This window comes from Grammomys surdaster, unplaced genomic scaffold (assembly GCF_004785775.1).
Source record: "Grammomys surdaster isolate TR1022 unplaced genomic scaffold, NIH_TR_1.0 125553, whole genome shotgun sequence".
Taxonomy (NCBI): Eukaryota; Metazoa; Chordata; class Mammalia; order Rodentia; family Muridae; genus Grammomys; species Grammomys surdaster.
The window spans coordinates 1-18,637 of NW_021620402.1; the positions used below are offsets into that span (position 1 = coordinate 1).

Below are 18,637 nucleotides of genomic sequence, written 5' to 3' on the forward strand. Positions count from 1 at the left end.
ACCATGTGGTTGCTGGGAAATGAACTCAGGACTTCTGGAAGAGCAGTCAGTGCTCTTAACTGCTGATCCATCTCTCCAGCTCTGAATGTTACTATTTAAAGAGTAAGGAAAAGCATTATTTATTGGCCTAAAATGATTGAACTAACCCTTGTACAAGCACAGACCCATAAAGATATTATAATGCATCATGAGAACATTTTCTCAGTGTCTCAACTTCAATTGTGATGACCATTGATATTCTCTTAACTGATTTTCTGGACCTGAGGAAAGAAAATGCAACTATCTCTAGATAAACAACATTATCAAATATGACTTGAACACTCACATCACTAATAATCCTCATTTCTGCAATTAGTCATGCAATTAGGCCTTTGTTTATTTTTATAAGTACCTTCCTCTACAACCCATTCTGTATTTTTCCTCAACCTTGGTAATAACCTCAGCAGATCTGGCATTTTTCCTGGACGAGTCTGTGCCCTTTGTAATTCTATCTGGAAAAGGCTGTTGTAGGTTCCCATTGTCTTTAATCAGAAGACATAGTATTATCAATTAACAGAACTTAAGGTCATAGGGAAATGAATCATTTTTTTCCACTTCCAGGCCACTAAGGGCTACAGCATTGGTGTGTCTTCTTTCTCCTTGGGTGGTTTTAGCCACCAAACAGTGAGGACAAAGGGAGCTGCCATGGCAATCTGGTTTGAGACGGCTGTGAGTAGTATAGGATAATCTCCTGAGACCAGCACAGTGAGTGAATTTTACTTTATTTTATTGTCTCAGGAATATGGTATATGAAGGCTTTTAGGGGTACATGTGGAAAGGGTTAATTGGTCATAATAGTATACCTAATTATCATGTAGGCAGGGAAGCCAGGTTGGGGCTTATGTGCTGAGTTTAAGCAGCTTGCACAAGGACATTCATTAGCTAAGGACAGACACCTTTGTTCAGGAACAGTGTCCAGACAGAGTCAGGCAGAGAAATGGAAGCCCTGCTGATAAAGGGAGTCTTCCATTTTCAGCTGAGTTCCACTGAGATATGGAGGACTGCGCCATTCACACAGGTTTTCCAAAACCTTGACTCCTGACATCATGAATCTAGGCTATGAGAGAAAACATACCAAGTACTATATGCTGCTTGAAAATATATATACTCTAGGAACCTGCCCAGATCTCCAGGAGGCTGTCCCATAATTGACTATGTAAAAGTGTCTTCTAAAGGTCATTGTATTTTTCTGTCAGTTCAGGTACTTCAGGGTATCAAGCTGTCAGTTCAGGTACTTCAGGGTATCAAGGAACATGGTAATTAACACCATTAGAATCCATGATCATTGGCCCACTGTCTCACTTCTCTGCTGTGAAATGAGTTCCTTGGTCAGCAGCAATACTGTGTGGAATGCCATTGTGGGCAATGAGGCACTCAGCATGTTCATGCATAGTGGTTTTGGCAGAAGTAATATGTGCATACAAATAAAATGATAAGCAGAATACATATCTACTCCACAAAGATGAATGCATTCTCCTTTGCTCATGATAAATGATCCAATGTAGTCAACCTGCCACCAACTCTCTGGCTGGTCAACCCAAGTTATAGTTCCATATCTAGTGCTCAGTGTTGGTCTCTGCTGTTGGTAGAACTGGCACTCACCAGGAGAGGTGGCCATGTCAGGCTACTGTTGTACCTGTGTATAAACCCCACTGCTTCACGATGGCCACCATCTTCATGGGCTCATTGAAAAATGACAGATATTGCTGAGGACAAGGCTGACTTCACACAGAATGAATCATCCTCCCTACATGATTACTGAATGTTTGCCCAGCTGAACTTACCTTTGATCAGTATTTACATGGGACATAAATATCTTTACATCTTTTGACCATTTTGAGAGATCTATCCACATACTTCCTTCTTTTATGACTCAACAATTTTCTAATCATTCTCTTTCCAAGTCTCTGGCAGTTAAGCATCCCAGTGTTTATAGCTGATGATTCAGTGCATAATCACACATTTTCAAACAAATGTATGACAATGACTACTGCATGAAACTCTGAGTAATATGAAAATTTCCCTTTACTGGTGCCTTTCAGGGTTGTATTGGAAACATATTTTCATGCTGCAGTTGTTTACTTCTGGATGGTGCCTGCATAACAGAACTCTTAGTAAACTAGGATGGACTTATCACTTCCTCAGTCATTTAATGATAGGGCATATCCCAGGAAGGCCTTGGTGCATGCATGATAGCAGAGGGCATTGTACAGGAGTAGAAACTATAGGCATCTGGGCAACTTTCTATGTAACTTTCTTGTGCAGTCAGGACATGGTCATATTACTGCTGTCTGGTTGGGACTAATGGCACTCAGTTCATCAAGGTCAATTCAGGTTTTATGGTAACTTTGGTGGCTCACTGTCTGTTCACTTTCTACTAAGATGGAATAGCAGGCCAAGATCTGTATTTAAAATGCAAAATAGTTGGGCAGAGTTGATGGTAGAGCCTTGCTCAAATGATCAGAATCTATTATTCACAATGAGGGCCTGCCAAAGGCTCCAAACAACAGTCTTCTCTGAAAATGGAACTGGTAGAATAGCCTGCACAGCAGCTGGGTTCTGTTACAGAGCCTTCTCCTGTTCTTGGCCCCCAAGAGAAAGCTAGTAGCTTTCTGGGATATTTGGTATACTTAGTGGTTGGTGTAACACACTGAAGTGAGGAGTGTGCTGTCTCCAAAATCCTAAAAGCCATACTAACTGTTGTGCTTCTTTCTTTGTAGTGGGAGTGGCCAGGTGCAATGATCTATCTTTCACTTTGGTATTAATGTCTTTGAATTCCCAATACTACTAGATTCCTAAGCATTTCATTAAATTAGAAGACTGTTAAATTTTAGTTGGATTTATTTTCAATCCTTATGCCCATATGGGTTACCAATTAGTCCAAATTGGGTGACACTCGATGCTCACTAGGTCAATTCTATATAATGTGCACTTTAGACCACTAATATCATATTTTACGGACAACACAGATGATCAAGGTCCCTTCTAAGTTATGACACAGGGCTTTGTCGTAAATATAAGATAATGTATCCTCGAGTCAAAACTGTAAAGGAATACAAGTGGCAGTGCCAAATAATGCAAATTGCTTCTGGTGATGTTAATGGAGACATAGTGACAAAAAGGCACTCACTAGATCAGTAACTGCACACCATGTAGCAAGAGATGTATGTGTTCATCTTCTCGAGTAAGGATGCCACTCAGTCACCTTGTGACCTTGCTGCCTCCTCTCTTCACTGTCCTTCACACTGTTGATATCTCAACTGGAAACTGCTCTACACAGTTTTGATTTGTCATATTCAGATGCTCTTATTCCTGCTCTCAAGCTCTGCTTTCACCTTACTAAGCTCTTCTTGCAATAAGCAATGTAAGTGTCTTACTCTGAAACAGGCTTTGCTGCTGCTTAATGAGAAAACAAAATCTCATCCTGGGTATTATGTGATTTATCTCTAGCACTAGAGATTTTCTTGGCCTTCTCCTACTAGAGAATCTCCAGATCCATGTGTGACCCCTGAAGCTGGGCTACAAATGTGTATTTGAAACCGTTTCTTCAAATCCATAGGAATTAGAATGAAATTATAACACATGACACACCATACCTTTTGTGTAGACTATTTGTCACAGATTGTGCTTTTGATTAAACTGCACAAGGAATGTATGTTTGATACAGAAAATGACAAAAATACAGATGCAAAACAGAAAATACAAAAGCTAAAGTAAACTTAAATTTCCCCCTAGAAATTTATTTTAATATTTTATTATTGATTCTACTTGTTTTCCCAATGCTTTTATCCACATATAGAAACATTAAGTAGAAAGAGATATGTGTGGATGTATGTATTCACATGACACTTTTTCTAACCAGTTTTGATGAAAATATTTGAGGTGAAAGTAAGACAGGGTTTAATTTAGCTTAGGCTAGTCAAAAATTCATTAGATAGCTGAGCTGGATTTTGGCCTTCTGATCTTCCTGCCTTGTCTGTTGGGTTCTGACATTATAGGCATGCACCACCACAGGGGGCAGCACAGTGGTTTTCAAGTTCAGTATCTGATAATGGGTTACTGGAACAATCCCTCCCCTTCATCTTCTTTAAAGAAAAGCTGTCTGAAAGCACTGTATGACACTTTCTAGAAAGAACCAGAGCCAGGATTATCCTCTACCACCTTACTTTCCATTCCATTTCCATCATCAGACTCAAACCATAATTACATCTATCTTTTTGTGGTGAATACTATTTGGGTGTCTCTACCTAAATTAAATCAAGGAGGTATCAAATAAAAGACACAAAAGACTTTGTATTTATAAGCATTAAAGCACCAGAGTTGGGCAGATATCAACCCTTTATGGTATTTTGTCTACTTCCCTGTTAATAACTGTGAGGTAGCACTTGTCATGTTCTCTCTAGCCTGTTCATACTCCTAGGCCAGCCCTCCTGTCCATGCACTCACAACCCACCTACCCCATGGCACCTTCTTCCTCTTCTCCCTCTTTCATGGTCCCTTCTCTGGACACCAAACCTGGGAACAGAAGCACATTCTACCTTTCTTCTCCCCAGCTTTAGACTTTAGGTGTGTTTATTAAGCAATCATTCAAGGCAGGAAAAAAAAATGATAGTAATGATGTAATTATAATCAGAAAAGAATCATTGTAAAATGTTGCACCAGGCTTTATGGCCATGTGTCCAGAGTCTTAGATCTTGTATTAGAGCAAATCAAATATTACTTATACTTTTTCTCTCGGGCTTTAACATTTTAAACCTAGAATATAAGAGTCCATTTAGATAGTGCCATATCATTGATACCTAGGCTTCTTATTTTGGTTGAAGTAGTGTAACTACATTAATTAGGTTTAACATAAGTTCAGTTTTGTTTTTTTTTTTTTTTTTGTTTTTTTTTTTTTGGTTTTTCGAGACAGGGTTTCTCTGAGTAGCCCTGGCTGTCCTGGAACTCACTCTGTAGACCAGGCTAGCCTCGAACTCTCGAACTCAGAAATCCGCCTGCCTCTGCCTCCCAAGTGCTGGGATTAAAGGCGTGCGCCACCACCGCCCGGCAAGTTCAGTTTTTTTTTATCAAGATTCCTGATTGCCTAGTGTGCAGACACAAGGAAAGGCCAATAAGGACATATATTGTTCGTCTAAAATTAACTACCTCACAACTCTTTGGTAACATCAATCACTGTCAAAGCAGAGAAGCTTTCACACTCCTTTTCCATCTTTTTGTACTGGGACTAACGCTGCTTCAATGTTGGTCATAGGACTTGATTCTTGCACAGGCCTCTGTTCATATTAAGACCTAAGAAAAGCTAGAGACACTGGAGGAAACTTACTCAGTGTTTTATTTTTGCTTTGCACTGACCAGGCAAGGACCAGTCTTGAAAAGTTGCAAGACACTCTATAATTCACTGAGCTGAAGAGAAAGGATTGAGTGCTGAAAGTAATTCTCGATTACATACAAAGTGGCAAGTCTCAGCTACAGGCATCATTCCTGTGAACAGAAATCAATAATCAACAGGACTTGAAAAAAAAGTAAAGAAATTCTTAAAGACCTGGGAATGTAGAGGAATGAAAACCAACAAAAATTAAAGCAGTGATGTATTTGAAACCAATAATTGGCATTTAAAAAAATTAAGAATTAGGTAGTATTCCTTCTGTCTCAGCTCTTCTTTGAAGGTCTGGTAGAATTCTTCTCTAAAACTACCTAGCACTAGTTTTTTTTTTGGGGGGGGGGTTTAAAGAGTTCCTTGATTTCCTTATGGATTATGGAACAATTTAGTTTTTTTTTTTTTTTTTTGGTTTTTTGAGACAGGGTTTCTCTGTGTAGCCATGGCTGTCCTGGAACTCACTCTGTAGACCAGGCTGGTCTCGAACTCAGAAATCCACCTGCCTCTGCCTCCCAAGTGCTGGGATTAAAGGCGTGCGCCACCACCGCCCGGCTATGGAACAATTTAGATAATTTACCTGAGCTTGATTTAACTTAGGTTTGTGGTATCTGTCTAGATGATTATCCTTTTCATCTAGATTTTCCAGTAAATAGAAAGAGCAGATGATTTCAAAAATTTTTCTGTTTCTCTTTTCATTTTTGATTTTTTAAAATGTGGATACTGTCACTGTGCCTTCCAGGTCGTGTTTTTCTATCTTGTTGATTTTCTCAAAGAATCAGCTCTTGGCTTTATTGAGTCTCTGTATCACTTTTTGTTTCTTATTGGTTGATTTCTACCCTGAGTTTGATTATTTCCTAGTTGCTAGTGTAGTATCTCTCTGGTATCTTTAAAAGGGCACTTGATGCTATGCATTTTTGTGTTACCACTGCTTTAGTTGTGTTCCATAAGTTTGGGTACGCTGTGCATTCATTTTCATTAAATTTTAGAAAGTTTTCATTTCTTTATTTCTTCCTTGACCAAGTTATCACTGAATAGAGAGTTGTTCAATTACCATGAGTATGTGGCTTTCTCATGTTTTTGTTATTGAAGTCGGGGCTTAGTCTGTAGTGATTTTATAGAATGCATGAGACTATTTCAGTCTTCTTTTATCTGTTGAGGCTTGCCTTGAGACAGATTACGTGGTCAATTTTGGAGAAAATGCCATGAGGTGATGAGAATACTAATACATATGTATAATTGTTTAAGGGTGAAATGTTCCATATAGAAGAGTCAGAGGAAGGGCTTAAGGAGATAAAGAGAATGACAACCTCATAGGAAGAACAACAGTGTTGACTAACCTGGACACTTCAGAGCTTACAGAGAGTAAACCATAACCAGAGAGCACACAGAGGCTGGTTAATGGCCCTAGGCATGTGTGTAGCAGAGGACTGCCTTGTCTGACCATACTGGGAGAGGATCCACTTGACTCTGCACAAACTTGATGCCCCAGGGCAAAGGGATGTTGGTAGAGGTGAGTTTAGAACACTCACAAGTTTTCTATCCAATATGTGTTCTTTTATGTCTTTGGAAACTATAGTGAAATGCACAGGCTTTTCCATGTTTATTTCATTCATAAGGTTTCTTTAAGTGTGTGCTCCTTGTAGTATTTGGAGAGTACAGTGACATGCAAAGGCTTTACCACATTCATTACACACATAGGGCTTCTCTTCACTATGTGCTCCTTCATATATTTGGAGACAACTGTGATATACAAAGGCTTTCTTACATTGATTAAATTCATAAGGTTTCTCCTGCACATTTTCTTTTGTGTATTCAGAGATGGCTCTCCTGGAAAAGCTTTACCTCATTCATGACATCCATGGAGTTTCTCTACAGTATGTGTTCTTTTATGTATTGGGCGATAACTGTAACTCGCAAGAGCTTAAAACACTTATTACCTTCATAGGGTTACTCTCTTGAATGTGTTCTGTTATGTATTGGCAGATGACAGTGAATTGAGAAGGTTTTACAACAGTGATTACATTAACAGGGGTTCTCTTCAGAGCAATTTTTTGCTTATCAAGAAGATGATATGAAAAGGCTTTACCACATTGAAAGCATTCATGTCGTTTATCTCTTGTATGGATTGAAAGGTTAATAGAATTTTTACCCCTAGCAGACTAGCAGATAGAATAGAGCCAAGACAGCAGGTGAGCTACATCTGGGCTTTGTGTTCCAAGAATTTGTCTGACCACAAAGTAGATGATATGGTTGTATAAGATTGAGTTCTTGAGAAAAAAAATCTATACTTCGCCATGATTGTTCCTTGAACCCTGTCACATGCTGAATAATAGACTGGGACTTTCCACTGGTACTTTCCAGCAACACCCCTCACTCCCCATGGTTTGTGGTTATTTTTTTTAAATACCCTATTCTACTTGAGCTGGGGGTCGAGATCCTCTGCCCCTGCATGGGTCAGGAGTCTAGGCCTCAGCGAGCTGATTTCCTGAAATAAACCTCTTGCTGATTGCATCAGGAACGGTGTCTCGAGGGTCATTGGATGGCCATGATCTCCCAAGAGTTGAGTGAGGGTCTCTGCTCTGAGGGGTCTTTCAGGATCTTTTATAAAACTGCAGATGGCTATGACTTTCAAATGCTTTATAACACTGATTACATTCATAAGATTTCTCTCCAGTATGTGATCTTTTACAGTTTTGGAGACATCTCCCTTGTAAATAGGCTTTACCACATTAATTACAGTCCTAAGGTTTATCTCCAGTATGTGTTCTTTTATGATATTGTAGAGTACTCCATTTTGAAAATGCTTTACCACATTGAATACATTCATAAGGTTTCTCTCCAGTATGTGTTCTTTTATGACTTTTGAGAAGACAGGATCTTGCAAAGGCTTTATTACATTGATTTAATTCATAAGGTTTCTCTCCAGTATGTGTTCTTTTATGACTTTGAAGAGTACTTTGCCAGGAAAAAGCTTTACCACATTGATTACATTCATAAGGTTTTTCTCCAGTATGTTTTCTTTTATGCCTTTGGAGAATACTCTGCTGTGAAAAGGCTTTACCACATTGATTACATTCATAAGGTTTCTCTCCAGTATGGATCCTTTTATGACGTTGGAGATTATTCTGACAAACAAAGGCTTTACCACATTGATTACATTCATAAGGTTTCTCTCCAGTATGTGTTCTTTTATGATATTGTAGACTACTCCGTTTTGAAAATGCTTTACCACACTGATTACATTCATAAGGTTTCTCTCCTGTATGTTTTCTTTTATGACTTTGGAGACTACTCTGATATGAAAAGGCTTTACCACATTGATTACATTCATAGGGTTTCTCTCCAGTATGTGTACTTTTATGACTTTGGAGAGTACTCTGCTGTGAAAAGGCTTTACCACATTGTTTACATTCATAAGGTTTCTCTCCAGTATGTGTTCTTTTATGACTTTGGAGAGTACTCTGCCGTGAAAAGGCTTTACCACATTGATTACATTCATAAGGTTTCTCTCCAGTATGGGTCCTTTTATGACATTGGAGCTTATTCTGATAAACAAAGGCTTTACCACATTGATTACATACATAAGGTTTCTCTCCAGTATGTTTTCTTTTATGACTTTGGAGACTACTCTTATGTGAAAAGGCTTTACTACATTGATTACATTGATAAGGTTTCTCTCCAGTATGTGTTCTTTTATGACTTTGGAGATGATCGCGTCTTGCAAAGGCTTTACTACATTGATTACATTCATAAGGTTTCTCTCCAGTATGTGTTCTTTTATGAGTTTGGAGATTTCTCTGCTTTGAAAAAGCTTTACCACACTGATTACATTCATAAGATTTTTCTCCCGAATGTATTCTTTTATGTCTTTTGAGATGACTGTGTGTTATAAAGGCTTTACTACATTGATTACATTCATGTTGTTTCTCCTGGCTATGACTTCTTACATGCCTGCAACGATAATTGGCACAAGTGAAAGCTTTACCACATTCATTACCATGATCAAGCAATTCATCAATATGAATTAATTTTACAGTTTGGTTTAATAAAACAAAAAAAGAATCATATCTTAAAGTTTTATCTCTTCACAGATTCATGATGTTCTTCCCAACTATGGCTTGATTTGCCTGTTTGAAAAATACCTGTGATGACAAAAATATTTATTTCTTGGCTCACAGTTATAACATCGTTTTTCTATATGAGATTTCTATATATTGTATTGCAGGTATCTGAAGGATAATGGAAAAACGCAGACCACTATAATACTGATTTTTTTCATAAATTTTCCGTAGTGTGGATCATATCACATTAGCACCGTGAACCAGGAAAAACAGAAAAATTTACAAATATCTAGTACCCTCAGGCCTGCAGTGTGACTTTGGTGATATTCCCAGTAAAGTCAGAAAACCAATTAATTGAAAACTTCTATCATATTCAGAACATCTACCAAAGGCAGAATACTACATATCTTCTCACTATCCTGAAATAGAGAGAAGTACATTGCTCTTTAAATATTCATGTGCTCACATGTTTTTTTTTTTTTTTTTATTCTGACACTTGATATACCCAGAAAAAGAAGAAATGCATGGTTTCCATATTGAATTAACACCATTTGACTTTTTGTTCCTTGTAGATATACTGTATGTGGATTGAGGTTTCTCCACAACAACATTCTTGATTCTCATAAAGTGACCTCTCAATAAACTTAGCAATGTCACTACAAGAATATGAGTATCACAAAATTTACCATGGACTATTTACTTATTGGATGGCTTTTGATATATATTTATCACTATTCAATGTGTAACATCTAAATTTTATGATACTATTCAGATTGGTAGTTCCACAGCATAGCTCCAATGGAGCTACAAATCAAATAAAGGTATCTCTTAAAGCATTGTTTCTATGTCTTCTTCCTTAGAGGAATGCCTTGCAAACACAAATCAGATAACTGACATTGAGGCACATGGCTTTGTGAGAATATTGTAATTATAGTTATACTTAAAGGACTGATATTTTACATACTTCCTTTTTTTAGAGTTTCCAGGAGAAACTAAAATTTCCTCAGAGGCATATTTGCATTAGTTTGCATATTAAGATTACCTTTTGTACCTTTTAAAATGTTGAAATTCTTTTTCAAAATGGTGGTCTTCCCAATTGTAGCCTAAAACACAGTACCAGAAAATGAATGATATAGTATTGGAAATTAGGCAAAATTCAAGACACTGTGAATTTTCACAGCACCGACCCTGATTTATTCCTCTCAATCTTCCTTCTTCTCAATTAAAATAACAGAATATCATCAATAACCAGGATATATTTGTGCCCTTATTTTTGAAAAGCAAAAGAAAATTCAGTCTTACCTATATCAGTGAGGTTCCGGTAGGTCTCCAGCATCACATCTTTGTAGAGATTCTTCTGGGAAGGATCTAGTGAATTCCACTCTTCTCCAGTGAAGTTAATATGTACATCATCAAAAGTCACTGGATCCTAAAATATGTGTATAACACAAACCATGATACTAACATCACTGAAAATAAATTATACATTCAAAGTTGTTCTGTATTCATCTTCTAGAAACATAAAGTATGCCCGTTTAAAATGCAGCATTAATAAAATTTTACTAAAAAGGGATGCATGTTTAAAAAGATACAAATAAACTGATGAGAATATTAGTAATATAAATGTTGATCATTAATAAGTAACATAGGGCAGGAGAATGAGATAACGCAGAAGTGGAAAGCTCTGGATGGTCTTCCACATAATGGTGGTCAATTTCTAACATGTACATGGGGACCAACAACTACCCATAACATGAAGATCAAGAGTTCTGAGGCCACATTCTGACAAAACTAAACATGAGGCATATATGATAATCATATTCATTCACACAGGCAAAATACTCCTATTTATCCAAAAATTTTAGAAGAAACACAAGAGTAAGGCAGAACGTTATACATCTGGAATCCAATGACTCTGAAACCTCAGGTAGTATTGATATCATGACCATATGCCATCTTTAGAAATAGAATATAACCTATATATTTGGACAAATTTCAAAATTAAAGATGTGGATTAAGATCAGCACAGAAGCATGTGTTTTTGTTTTTGTTTTTTTAACAAAAATATGTCAGGTGGCTTGTGTGGATTCTTTATCTACCATCAGGACAGGAAGGGATTCACAGAGAAATTTATCTTGAAAAACAAAAACAAAAGAATAAAGTTAAAAATATAAAACCAACAGGCTTGTAAATTATATTTATAATGAATAGCAAATGTTTATACTGTATCTTATGTGACTTAGGGACAGAGATCAAATGGTGAATGTATGGAATCATGAGAAGAAAGCTGAAGGATCAAATTCAACAACACCACAGTAGACACACAGAACAAAATTTGTCTTGTCTAAAAGAAGTGTAGGGGTAAAGTTGCAGCACAGAATGAGGAAATGGCCAATGAAAACTTGCCCAACTACAGACACACCCAAATAGTAAGGTTAGTACATGGCATTATTAAGGATATTCTATTACACTCCCACACAGGAACCTTGCATAATTGTCCACTGTGGTGCTCTACCCTGCAGCTGACTGAAAAAGATGCAGAGAACCACAGTCAAACTTTCAGTTGACCTTGAGGACTGTTATGGAAGAGTTGGGAGAAGAATTGAAGGTCCTCAAGGGAATAGAAAAACCACAGGAAGAACAACAGACTCAACTAATCAGGACCCTTGGGGACACTCAGTGACTGAGCCACAAACAGAACAGCATACACATCCTGGACTAAGGCTCCCTCTGAGTCCATATTTAGCAGATATGCAGCTCAGTCTTCTTGATCATTCCCTAACTAATGTAGCAGGGCTAGTCCCTAAAGCTGCTGCCTATATTTGAAATCTGTTCTCTTAACAGGGATGCCATGGCTGGCCTCAGTGGGAGAGGATGCACTTAACCCATGACTTGAAGCACCATGGAGTGGAGATACCTATGAAGCCCACACCCTTTCAAAGGAGAAACAAAAGAGATTGGTGGGAGGGACTCTAGAAAGGCAGGGTACTTACAGTAGGGACAGTGATCAAGGTTATAATAAATATATAAATTATTGCTGAAAAAAAGAAAGTAATAAAGGAAGAAAAATTTTAAGAGTGTTCACACTATCCTATCCCCTAAAAGGAATCTTTAAAGGCTCCTCCTACAAGAGCTTCCACAAGCTCCACAAAGAAAGCCAGACATGACAGACTAGTGCTCAAAAACACCATCCTATCTAGAAGCTTTTTGTTTCAATCAACTGCATTCTGACCCTGAAAACTAGAGACTCATGTCCATCCTGTGAGGTAAATGCATTCAATATTAAGTGATCCTAATAATTTGTAGGAGCTCCTAAATTGTTCAAATGTCTAAAGTCTCTTCTGACTTTGAAGGCAACATCTTGAAAGACACATCTTATGAAATCAGAAAGCAAGTTATATCTTTCTAACATACAATGGCACAGAATACTCCTTCCCATTCTAATAGATAGGAATGTGCACCTTGGGAGAGAAGATAGGATCAAGGCAAGAAACACAGAAGGGCAAACATCCAAATCCTAGAGCTTTGTCTCAGACACATTGGACTTCAGATTCTAAAGGCTTCGAGGGCTCTTTTCCTGTAACTAGTCATACATCCCTCATTTTGGGTACTTCCTCTCCCTGTATGTATCTCTCCATAGCATATTTCTCGATGCTTTAGGTAGCTTAACAAGTTGTAGTTGCAAAATGCAACCCAAGCATTCTCCTCAACAAATTCAATGCAATGAACTTTCACAGAATCTTCACTGTGGCTTTGACTCTGCCAAAAATGGCTGGAATAGTGCTAAACTGAAACCATAAAGGAAGACTTCATGACCCTGAATTTTCCATCTTTCAGTTTCGAGAAGCTGCACAATATGGGTGATTCTGTCAAGTTTGCCTTGTAAGTTGATGGGATCTCCCTTGCAGGGACCATAGCTGCAGCAGGTTTTATTTAAAGTTCCTTCCTAGGACTAGGAATCACTTTGCATACTCCTTCCATTAATTTCAGACTTAGCAGGAGGAAGTGTTACACTTAGGGTACCTTCTGAGACATATACCCACATGCATATTTGCTCCACTAATTTCATAGCCATTTTATCTATAACAGCTAGAAACTGGAAAGAATGCAGATGCCCCTCAACTGAAATATGGACACAGAATATGTGGTTCATTTAAAATACGGAATACTATTCAGCTATTAAAAAGCATAACGTGATGAAATTTGCGGGCAAGTTGATGGAAGGAGAAATATACTGACTGATGTAACCCAGACCCAAATGGACATGCATGTATGGACTCACTTTCAAGTGATTATTAACCATAAAGTACAGGATATCCAACTACACTTCATAGACCAAAAGAAGGTAGACAAGAAGGAAGGTCCAAATCAACATGGTAGATCTCACTCAGAAGGGGGAATAAAACAGTCATATGAGGTAGATGGAAGAGGGAGAACTGGATGTGAGAGCAGATAAGAAAGGGTAATGGGGGGAGGATTAGGAACAGGTGTGGTAAGAGACCAGAGAGGACCAGAGGGTGAAAATAAATCCAAATCTGCAGCTGACTGGGTGGAGGGGGCATCCTAGAGAAAGTGGCAGAGATAATGAATGGTAAGGCAGCAAGTAATCTGTGGGGTTGATCTTGAGATGTATAACAGTAAGATATGGACCTTAAGGAGGCCACATCCTGCAGCCAGGCAGGACTCCCAGTGGAGAGTTAAGGACACCAACCAAACCTACAATCTACCCAAAACTGGTCCTGTCTACAAAAATGCAGCCACAAAAATGGAGCAGAGATGGAAGGAATGGCCAAATGATGCCTTGCCCAACTTGAGACCAATCCCATGGGCAGCATTACTCCCTGACATTACTGAAGATACTTTGTTATACTTGGAGAGAGGACCTTAGTATAATTGTCCTCTGATGGTCTCCATCTAGCACCTGAATGAAACAGATGCATAGACCCACAGTCTAACATTAGACAGGGCTCAGGGAGTCTTTTGGAAGTGTTGGGGAATAGATTGAGGGCCCCATAAGAGACAGCAAGTCCACGAGAAGGCTATCAGAATCAACTAACCTGGACCATAGGAGACTCTCAGAGACTGAACCACCAACCAAAGAGCATACACAGGCTGAACTAAGGTCCCCACCACACATGTAGTACATGTGCTATTCAGTCTTCATGTGGGTCCCCCAACACATGGTAGAGAAAGGGATGTCCCTTAAGTTGTTGTATATCTGTGCGAACTGTTCCCCTAACTTGGCTGCATTGTCTTACCTCAGTGGGAAAATATGTGCCTAGCCTTGCAGAGAGTAGACATGCTTGGGTTAAGGAACATTGAAATGGTCCATTCCCTCCTTGGAGAGATGAAGAGGAGTTAGAGATGAGGGAGTATGTAAGGCAGAATAAAGAGGGAATATCAAATGAGATGCACATTGAATATATAATTAAATAGGAAAAAGAGAACAAATACATTTATTTCTAAATTTTTCCCTATTCAGTATCTAAGTGCATAAGCATATAATGAAACATTTTTGTCAACAGTATCACACAAATGACCTCTAGCTCAACTTTTCTTTTCTTTTTTTTTTTGTTTTTTTTTTTGTTTTTCAAGACAGGGTTTCTCTGTGTAGCACTGGCTGTCCTGGAACTCACTCTGTAGACCAGGCTAGCCTCGAACTCTCGAACTCAGAAATTCACCTGTCTCCGCCTCCCAAGTGCTGGGATTAAAGGCGTGCGCCACCACCGCCTGGCAAGCTCAACTTTTCAGAGTCTATTTTTACACAAAATACTATGTTCTCAACTTCCTCTTGCTGGATTACTGTGAACAATGTTTCATATCCTATGAGAACAACCGGTGAAGCTCCATGTACAGCCTTCTATGACTTTTGCCATCTCACTTTCTTATATTTTCCAAATTCCTCTAATAGAAAACATAGTGTCAGATAGCAAAATCATTTTTTGATACCATTTTGCTGTTGTTTTTCTACCTTGCTATTCTGCTGCTTCAATTGATACCTCTAAGCAACAGCATCTCAGGTAACAAATGATTGCTGTGAATGGTTCTGTCAGATCATAGTACATCAAGCTCGGAGCTGAGAACAGAAACTGAAGATAGAAGATGAAGCCAAAAGCCATGGACAAACATTTTTTCCTGGCTTGCATTCCTGCTTGGTCACTGTCTCATGTTCACCTAGCTTTTTCAACCAGCTTAGGCCAACTTCCTTAGGAATATTGCCAGCCTCAGTGGAAGAGCATTACCATTTCAATCATCTGTCAGAAGCCATAATGGGACAAGCTAATAATTAGCAGGTGATCATCCTAAAATGGCTTGCCTTGGATTAGTATATAATCTGTGACAAGTAAGCCCTTATTCAGCAAGACAGGATAGCAGCTGTGAGTCATATAGCAGGGTTCCAAGTCTGCTCTAACCTTCCCAGCAATTAAGGCCATGGGCACACCAACTCCTATACCAGGCTCTGGAACATCTTCTAAACCCATTGTGGCTAAGACTCTCCAGTGTATCCAGTGTACCATGGTTCCATGTTCACTTCATTCATCTCCCTGCACAAATACTCATGAAAAATCAGAAAACCAAGTCACACAGACACAAATCTGACAGACAAGACACTGACACAAAGAACAACAATGACATATCTTAACAGCAGATCTTTCAACCCTTCAGTGGGGAATCCTGAGTGAGTTTGGGTCAAGTCAATGTACCAAGATATTATACTTAAGTCACAGAGACTACAAAGACCAACAAAAGCCTATTGCAATGCAAACACACAAAGGTCTTTATTATGAGCTCAGTAACAAGGACAACTAGTAACCATTCAATCTTGCATCAGGTCCAGAATGAGAGACCAAGTGTAGGAGTACTAAGTATTTATTGTAGTTACAGCAAGATTGGGGCATTAAGATACAGGTAAGCTGCCTTTAATCCCAGCAATTTGGAGGCAAAGGCCTCCAAATTGATTTTTTTGATTTCGAGGCCAGCCTGGTCTACAGAGTGTGTTCCAGGACAGCCAGGGATACACAGAGAAACCCTGTCTCAAAAAAAAAAAAAAATACAGGTAAGCATCTTAATATTCTAGAAACTGTATGCCTGGCATAATTTGCATGAACCAAACAAGGGGTAAAAAACCAACTCGTGATTCGTAGGCTAACATTGTTTTTTTCTGTAAGGTGTATTAATTATCTATATGTAGCTTAACCCTGCTGTTGTACCTTGACTGGCTGTTCAGAAAGGGGCGTTCGTCATAGCAAGTATCACCAGCAGAGCCAAGTTATTCTATCACAGCTTGTCCTGAGAAATTAAAACATGCAACAGATTTGATGCAAAATGGTTGTTTTGGGGAAGGGAGAGAATTTAGAACCAGGAGAAGGGACAGAGGCACACAAGAGGACCTGCAGACAGGCAGACAGACAAGGAACAGAGAGCCATGAGGGTAGTGAAAGGTAATAGAGATGGGGCATGGGCAGAAAACAGAGACAAGGAATGAAGGAAGAGAGCTACAGTGACTGTGGTCCTTGTATACTGAGCATATATCTGGCATACCTGGCAACAGTAGCAGGTGGTATAAGCAGGTACTACCTTAAGCAGTTGCTAATTGTCTAAGAGCAGGCCATTGAAATAGCCTGTACCCTGACAACTACAGAGGCAAGGTTCACACACAAAAGAGGAATGGAAGAGAGAATCTCAGACATTAAAGTAGAATAGAAAAATGGACATATCAGTCAAAAAAATTTATGGAGTCTAAAAGGTTCCTGGCACTAAACAATCAGCATCTCTGAAATATATATGAATAGGCAAAGACTACAGGTGATTGGAATAGAAGAAAAATATCAGCCCAAACGTCTGGAAAATATTTTCAATGAAATAATAAATGAAAGTTTTCTTAAACTAAAGAAGATGCCCATTCAGGTAAAAGAAGCATCCAAAAATACCAAATAGATTGGAAAAAATAAGAGTCCCTTTGCAACATAATAACCAAAAAACTGAACATATAAATAAAGAAACATAAAAAACTGCAACACAAAGAAATTAACAATAACTAAACCCAACAAAAACAAGTAATATATGAAACCAGACCCATTAAATTTATAACTGTCTTTTTAATGTATACTATAAAAGACAAAAATACTTAAACATATGTGCTGCAGAGTCACAGAGACAACCCATGTTTCTACAGGAAAACAACTGGTCCAAGTGTTTTGGAAAGATTCAGAATCAGCCATCTTAGTGAAGTTATTCAGAGGTCACTGCCTGATCTAACAAGTGAGGGGCATTACAAGGGACTTCACAGGTGATCACACCTGGCTGATGTTCCCATCCAGCCCCAGGGAAGACCCACCACCCCAGCTCCTATTGCTCAGACACCTGTGCCTACCCATTGTGAGCAGTGATCCTGTGCTCATCATGTCTTGATTTCAGAGCTTCCCTGAGGTCCTCTCACAGCACACAACAGCAGAGCTCAGAGCAGAACACAGAGAACCATCTAACCTGTAGAACTGCAGTGAACTTGCAGAAAGGCACCTAGAGACCCTGCCTCTTTTCTGACTGGCAGGTCGGCCTGGAGGACTTGATTGGCCAGTGAGTATTCCTCAAGGTTAAAAGCGTGCTTCTGGTCCAGGACCAGGCCTTTTCCAGGTCTCAGGAATGTTTTTCACTCCATTAGCATTAGTGCCTGTCCCACAAGAGGACTCTCCAGGCCTGGGTGATTATGCACCATTCTAGCTCAGGCTATTAAGCTCCCTGCTCCTTCCCTCTGTGAGCAATGATCCTATCCTTACCAGGACCTGACTTCAGACATTGCTTGAGCTTTCCTCACAGCACTTGCCTTCTTCTTCCTGAAATCAAGGTTAATAACTTGCATAGCCTATTGCTCAAGGTGTAGTGGAGGTGTCCATCTGACTCCCAAGTGGAAGAGTACCCAAGCTATTAACATTAAAGAGGGATTTTAGGAAACGAGAGTTTTATTTTGTGGCTTCATGGTGGGCTCAGGGAAACTGCAGCTCCCTTTCAGCAGGTCATAAATATGAAACACCCCTGGAAGAAAAGCCAGAAACATAGGAGAAACACTGTGGAGCAGTATTGTAAGCCAGCTTGTCATCATCAGTGGCAACGTAGAGAAAAACAACAGTTGTATGAGTACAGGTTTTTAGATAATTGTATC

General features: G+C 38.9%; 1 protein-coding gene across 1 annotated transcript in view; it reads right to left on the reverse strand.

Annotated features, from left to right (window-relative positions):
- Positions 1–391: 391 nt before the first annotated feature.
- The window catches only part of LOC114638175 (zinc finger protein 431-like), a gene marked incomplete at both ends in the record, with an annotated part of 41,516 nt that continues 23,270 nt past the window's right edge, over positions 392–18,637 (reverse strand). The window contains 5 exons of the mRNA XM_028786553.1: positions 392–521; positions 7,354–7,575; positions 8,671–9,367; positions 10,520–10,580; positions 10,780–10,906. Coding sequence (XP_028642386.1) covers positions 392–521; positions 7,354–7,575; positions 8,671–9,367; positions 10,520–10,580; positions 10,780–10,906 — 1,237 coding nt within the window. The remainder of the gene's footprint in view (positions 522–7,353; positions 7,576–8,670; positions 9,368–10,519; positions 10,581–10,779; positions 10,907–18,637) is intronic.